This window comes from Poecile atricapillus, chromosome 9, assembly GCF_030490865.1.
Source record: "Poecile atricapillus isolate bPoeAtr1 chromosome 9, bPoeAtr1.hap1, whole genome shotgun sequence".
In the NCBI taxonomy this organism is placed as follows: domain Eukaryota; kingdom Metazoa; phylum Chordata; class Aves; order Passeriformes; family Paridae; genus Poecile; species Poecile atricapillus.
Window position 1 is genome coordinate 11,969,302 of NC_081257.1, and position 6,991 is coordinate 11,976,292.

Below are 6,991 nucleotides of genomic sequence, written 5' to 3' on the forward strand. Positions count from 1 at the left end.
AATTATTTAAAAAGATAATAACTGCCACCTTCTTTTAACTGAGCAACTGTTAAAACTTAAGAGTCAGTTGAATATTAGTCCTTCTATTGTAGACATCTTTTTCTAAAAAGTTATGTTCTTTATGAGAACTATCAAATTCTTTATAAATAAGCTATTTAAACTCCAATGTGACAAAATTTCCCATAGCAAAATCTATTTTTCATATAGTTTATTTTAGACTTGAAACAGACTTCTTCTAAAACCATAAATCTTTGTCAAGCCTCCTGCAGTAATTCATAGTAGCTGAAATTCTTGTGCAACCTAGGGTTTGCATTGATTTAATCTGCAAAATTATCTCAATCTCGGAAAATACTTAAACATATAGGAAAAGTTCACTTTTCCCACAAAAAGTAGATTATAATAATACTTCAAGTATTTACAGTTTATTTGAATGAAAATTATAATAAACTTTCAAATCTGAGCATAAAATCATAATTATTATATCATTACTTAATACAGGTTATGAGTAATTCTTCATTTTCTGTAGTAGTACTGTAACAGCAAGTCATCCTTCTACTCTAGCAGGCTGGAGGTGAAAGTATTTTTCACCATTAGAAACTGAGATTCTCTGTGTGATCTTTTCAGTTTTGCACGACGGTTCTGGAACCAGATCTAAAATAGAAAGAGAAGGGATGCTGCTCAGAAATACAGCAGTGGAAGCAGAATAATATTTGAAACTTAAAAGTATTTGCACAGCATGACAATATTTTGTGTGATGACAGCAGTTTGCAAGTTCAAAATAAATTTAAAATCTGCAGATGACAGCATGTAGCTACCTGCTACCTGTAATTTTACCACCAAAGACAAAGAAAAGAATATCCCCAGGTTGACTGGAAAGCGAGATCTCAGCTTCACTGCAATTAATGTAAAAACTGGTATTAAATTCAGTGACAGAATCAGATCCTGGAAGATCCTGAACATCTGGAATTCACACATGTCTTATTTCACATGTCACAGGTGCTATTTCTTCAGCTGTTTAACTATTTGAAGCAGCAAGTATCCCATTAAGCTCAATATAATACTTGCAACAAAGGCCTGAAAAACAACAAAGTGAAGCCTAAATTCTCATGTTTACAGTATGCTTCTTATCACATTGAACTTCCTGGAAATCAATAATTAACATCCCTGAATAGATTTTGCTTTTGGCCAAATAAAGATATAGGTTCAAACACCAGTTTAACACATCTATGCTCTGCTGGCAGTCTCACAAAGTATGCAGGCTGTCACACAAATTATGTCCATACTTGTTTCAAATTAATTTTTCAAATATGGTGACAAGGAAAATACAAAAATTATTTTAAGTAAATGATAAAGTTCTGCTTATAAAAACTAGAGATTAACAGAGCAGATATTGTGTAAATATTATAGTGATGAATACCTCATCAATGCTATGGAAGTCTCTAGACTTCAGAAGCAATTCAATGGTTTTCATTTCATGAATCATTGAAGGTATGTTTCATGTATATACATTGATTTAAATTGAGAGTATTAACATTCTTATTAGTGCTGTCAAACTACTTACATATATAACCAGAGAGTATATATAGCTGGAATTACAGAAAAGTTCAAATAAATTCTTAATTACCTGGATCCTGTCTTCATCTAAATCTAATTTGCGAGCTAACTCTTCTCTAATATCAATGCCGGGGTAGGAGTTCATTTTAAAAACATTTTCCAAGACTTCAATCTGAGGAGATTAAATACACTTGTTGAATAGTTAACACTGTGTTCATAGCAGTAATACATAAATAAAATAACAGCTTAGTTTGTTCAACTTCTGATCAGTGTTTGCACAATTCTGATTCCATGCATAAACACAGATCTGCTGAAATTAGCAACATTCCTGTTAATTTACACTAGTTCCTGATTACATTCCTCTCTGCAGAGGTACATCACACAGAACTTACCAGCTGTTAGAGGTTTCTTCCAACATTTTACTAAACGACATTGTTACTCACTCGTTAAAAGCTAAGGAAAGCCCTACCTGGTTTCTAGTGAATGCAGTTCTTGGTCTTCTACCCCTGTACCAGCTCAATTCTCGTTTGAAGGACAGCCTTTCAGTTACTGAAAAATATTTTTCACATTTCAAAACTTTTTCCTCTTGCACTGGATCACTTCTAGCATGAAATAATGAATTTTCATAGCAAACAACAGGGATTTGCAGATGGGGATTACTGTCATCACCTAAAACTAGAAAGAGCAAGAAGAGGAGAGCTTCAATTTACTGGTTTGCAGTAGAAACATACCAGTATTTTTAAAGGGTAAAGAGGTTACAAAACAGACTGACTTACCCACGCTGGTGCACGCATCCATCCAGGGTCTGTGAGGTGTCCCAGCTGGAATGTCATCTTTTTTCTGCTCCAGTCCCAATATACTCTCAATTGAAAAGGAGCACTGTGTGGTTTTACTCTCTCCAAAGCTGGGCACCCTGTGCAGATCCGGGGAGGCCGCGGTGGCGGCAGCACACAGCGAGGGACCAGCCATGCCTTCGCCCTCAGTCAGCATAGCAGGAGTACTGTACTTGCATTTCTCCACAAGTCCTCCTTATAGCTGTGTTGACAAGGGGGTTGGATTTGCAACGTCATTAATTAAAATCTTTTATTAGAAAGTTTTAGCATGTCAATGAAAACTCTCCCACCAAGAGGCACGAGGAGTTAATTGTTTATTTGTTTGCAAGTAATTAGCAACTAATGGTGACACTAGGGGGGCCACCAAGGGGGACAAAAAGTGTTATCTCTCCTAACCAGAGCATCGACTTAACTTTCTCAAAAGAAGCTGTGCACAAATATAGTACTTCTCTTTTATTCAAAATCATTAATGTATAAAATCAGTTTTTAAAAAAACTTTATACTCTAATGGACTCCACTTACCTAAACATAGAAGCATGATAGGAAACCAGTCAAGTAATAAGTAATCCCATTTAAGTGAATTTCCTTCCAAGGAAATTTAAAAAATAATCTCTTAATGCTATTAGGGTAATCCCGATGAAAATGCCTCTGTTTTTTCATATGCATATGTAATGGTGAACGTGGTCAATAAAACAACAATAGCTTTTGGCATAAGACACTGTGCAGTGGGTTGGCAGTGTTGTCAAAGCTCAGTGTAATTGCCTTCCAAGTGCCTGGATTAGTTAATAGGAACAGTTGCACCAACTATTTTAAATAATTCATGCATTCATTTTTCTTATTAAAATAACTTTCTTGCAGCCTTTTTGAAGCATACCAGATGTGAAATTTCCTGATAATTCTTCACTCCATAAAAGCAAAACTTCAAGTAATAGAAGCAGTACACTCAAATTTACAGGTTTAATAGCATCCTTTTTCTTGTAGATGTCTCTCCCTCCTTGTAGATTTATAGCAAATAAAGGTATATTTCAATCCTACAAAGCCAATACCTAATATCACAAAAAAAAAAAAAGAGTAATGGGAAGAAAGCTGATAAAGGCTTTGTAATGGGACTCGAAGTCTGACAGAATTCTGATTGCATCCATTACAAAGAAAATACCAACTCTAACATTTTTATATTCAAGCTCATCTGTCACACAGCAGTTTACATCACATGCTCAAAAAACAACTTTTGGTTCAGGACAAAAAAAGGAGGAACTTCTGTAGAGACACTATAAAATCAAGATTTGTCAAAAAAATAACAGGCAAAACTGAAAACAATATTTTTATTTCAGGAGGAAAAGTTTACTCCTCCTACTGGCCTGACTTTGTGTTGTGCAGTGAGATTGTTGTCAAACCAAACTATTAAAAGAGTGACAATTCCAGAAGTGATCTTACCAAGGACACTTCTGACACATATCAATGGATCTTGAAGCAGCATGCATCCACCTGCAATGTTCACTTGCAAGATGAGCTCCAGTTACCGTTTATAGACCTTAAGCCTTCTCTTGAAAACTCTATTTCATTGTTTGGGCTCATTAGTATTAATCAATTCTACCTTGCAACCCAGTTGAAATTACCTATAGACTTTTAACTAAATACTTTAGCAGGGGCAATTAGAGCAACACAGCAAACATTAAGTTGGGAATCCTAAGTAATCAATAATAGGAAAACTCACTGCTCCTTGGATATGCAAATCCAATCCTCTTACAGCATCACATACTTAATGAGGCAGCAAACTAATCTCCCTTTCAGACCTTGCACCACTGGTTTTTGCCCAGGGACAGTGGAGTTCATCTATTTAGTAGATGAAGCTTTCATTCTTCTGAGATGGGAAGCCTCCAAGGGTTTACACCAGCTGAGGAGACCACACCAAGAGCTCTTGGGGGCTTTGGTCTGAAGCCCCAGTTCTCTTGCTGCCTTTTGCTCTTCTCACCCACTGCTACGTCACCTTTTACTCGAGCCTGGGCAATATTTTCAGCTTTTTAAAAAGGTATAAATGGTATACATTATCTTTCCTGATTAGTTATCACTCCAAAAATTTGCCTTTCACCTCACCTTTCTCACAACATCTTCACCCAGCAGTATGTCACCACCTCAGAAGTCATGCTGCATAAAGCCCTCTTTCAAATAAGTTTTTAATACGAATAGCAAATATATTCAAAGCCAACTTCAAAATTCCCAAGTTTTTTTTTAAAGCAAGAATACCTCAAAATGGTAACACCAATTTCCACAAAACAAAAGTAGTTAGCTATTTATTGGCTGAAATAAAAGTTGTTTTGACACAGGGAGATTGAGTGAATGCAGGTAAACTCAAGGTTAATCCAAGGTTGCCACTAGCAAAAGTATGAGAAACAGTGTGTTAAAAAGTGGGAAGCACTGCAAATAAAGCCTACCTTATCCACACAGCTACTTTCACCCTCCAACAGAGGCAAAATGTTCTCTCCATAAGGGCACACATCTGGAATCCTCTAAAGATCTGTTCGCTGCTCTTCTCCCAGTTGACAACGTGCCAAGTGTTAGTTCCCCAAATTTTTAAGGCCTCTCAGTAGATATTCTGCAGAAAGAACACCAACAAGAAAACAAAACAAATAAAATCCAACCCCCTCAAAAAACCCTAAACCTAAAAAAAAACCCCTGCCCCACAAATCACAAAGTCCAAACAACAGAAAAACCCTCACACATTAACAAAAGGTCTACAATGTTGAAAACAGTGTAACACTAAAACCACACTTTGAGGATGCAGAGGGATTCTTCAATTCATTGCTGCCACATTTGTTGCAGTCAAATTTGTAGCTCAAGTAAAACTTTTGGATATCACTTACAGCTGTAAATACACAAAGCTAACTAAACTAAATTCACTTAAAGTTACTACTTTCCTGAATTCCACTGGGAAAATTATCTTACAGTACAAAACAGAATAATTTCTTACAGGAGACTGCTGTAAAACTTGGCCATAAGTTAACTGTCTCAAAACCAGAAAGTAAATATACTTATAAGTCATGAACCAATGTTACTATTCTGTTACATGGTTGCAGATACAAGATTTAATCTTTAAAACACCTTGTAAGATAACCCTCAATTAATACCCTTATTGACAGCGGAAGGCAGAGGTGCTGTGACTTGTTTCAGTCAGGTGAGTGAGTCACCAGCTGAGCTGGTAAATTAATTGACTGAGCATAGTATTAACTTGGAAATTTCTTCACTACTCCCTACAGGGAAAAACAAAACAACACAATAGCAAAAAACCAAAACCAACCAAACATAAAAGAACCCACCAAAAAACACGAACCAACAAACAAACAAACAAAATCTCAAAAATCTCTAATTGTTTGCAATTTAACACATCAGCCCTGTTCTTTATCTACTTTTAAAAGTAAATCATAACCTGATACAACATAAAGAATGGTCTCCGTAGCAAGACTGCACAATCATTAATCGTTTGCTCTGATGAACGACTTCATGTACTTTCTAATCTGGTCTTAGACCTGGTCCCAAAAAGGCAAAACCAACAAGGGAAGAGCCTTTTTCTTTTTTTCCCCAGCTATCATCAAGTCTACCAAGTCTTGCTCTAAAACTACCTGAAAGGAAGTTGTAGCCAGATGGGGTCAGTCTCTTCTCCCAGGTAACAAGTGACAGAACCAGAGGAAACAGCCTCAAGTTGTGCCAGGAAAGGTTTAGATTGGATAGTGGGAAAAGTTCCTTCATGGGCAGGGTGGTCAGGCACTGAAAATCACCATCCCTGGAAGTGTTCAGATGTAAGGATGTTGGTCTTGGGCACATGGTTTAGTGGTGAACAAGGGCTGATGGATTAATGGTTGGACTCAATGACTTTAGAGGTCTTTTTTAACCTTATGGATTCTACAATTCTAAGTAATTTCAGAGCTAAACCAGTTTGCAAGTCCAACCAATTATCTGTTTTCATTCCAGTGAGCCCTCAGAGTAGTTTTAAGCATTTGGAATTTACTACCAACCTATAGCACTGCACTTATTCAGTCTAAGAGAGAAGAGATACTACTTCCCAACATCTAATTAAGAATCTCACCTGCCTCAGTTTAAGGCCTCTTGACCTCTCACTGCAAGCACAGTAGAAGTGGCTGACCTCCACCTGGGGCCCATCCACATGGCAGGGATAAGAGGAGACTTCCCAAAAGGGATGCTCCAGATAACATGGCAAGAGTGCCAAAGATGCTGCATAACTGCAGGGACCCAACAGGGCTCCCCAGCTGTGGAGTGGCCTGCAAGGCAATTGTCTGTGAGGAGACGACAACAACCTTCGGAGCCCATGCAGACAGGGCTAGGACACTTTGCTTAACACCCATGACCTACACTGCCCGGCAGTCACTTCAGCGGGGACAGGGCCCCGGCTGCCTCCGCTCCCCACAGGGAGCCGCGCCCGGGACGCCGCCGGAGCCTCCGCCCTAAGGGGCCGCGCGCGAGTGACCCCGCCCTCCGCCCCCGCGCTTGCGCGTGAACGGGCGGGCCCGCCAGCCAATGGGCAGCTTGACAGGGGCGCGGACGGGCCAATGGGCAGCCTGATAGGGGCGCGGACAGGCCAATGGGCAGCC

The 6,991-nt window shown here is 38.6% G+C and overlaps 1 protein-coding gene across 1 annotated transcript; it reads right to left on the reverse strand.

Moving 5' to 3' along the window:
- Nucleotides 1-307: 307 nt before the first annotated feature.
- On the reverse strand, nt 308-6,833 carry HESX1 (HESX homeobox 1). The gene is made up of 6 exons (XM_058845085.1): nt 6,753-6,833; nt 4,820-4,980; nt 2,331-2,589; nt 2,024-2,229; nt 1,625-1,726; nt 308-651 (listed from the first exon to the last, which is right to left on the reverse strand). Exons 3-6 carry the CDS (start codon nt 2,542-2,544, stop codon nt 553-555), a joined length of 621 nt encoding a protein of 206 aa, XP_058701068.1. The 5' UTR covers nt 2,545-2,589; nt 4,820-4,980; nt 6,753-6,833; the 3' UTR covers nt 308-552.
- Between the last annotated feature and the right edge of the window lie 158 nt (nt 6,834-6,991).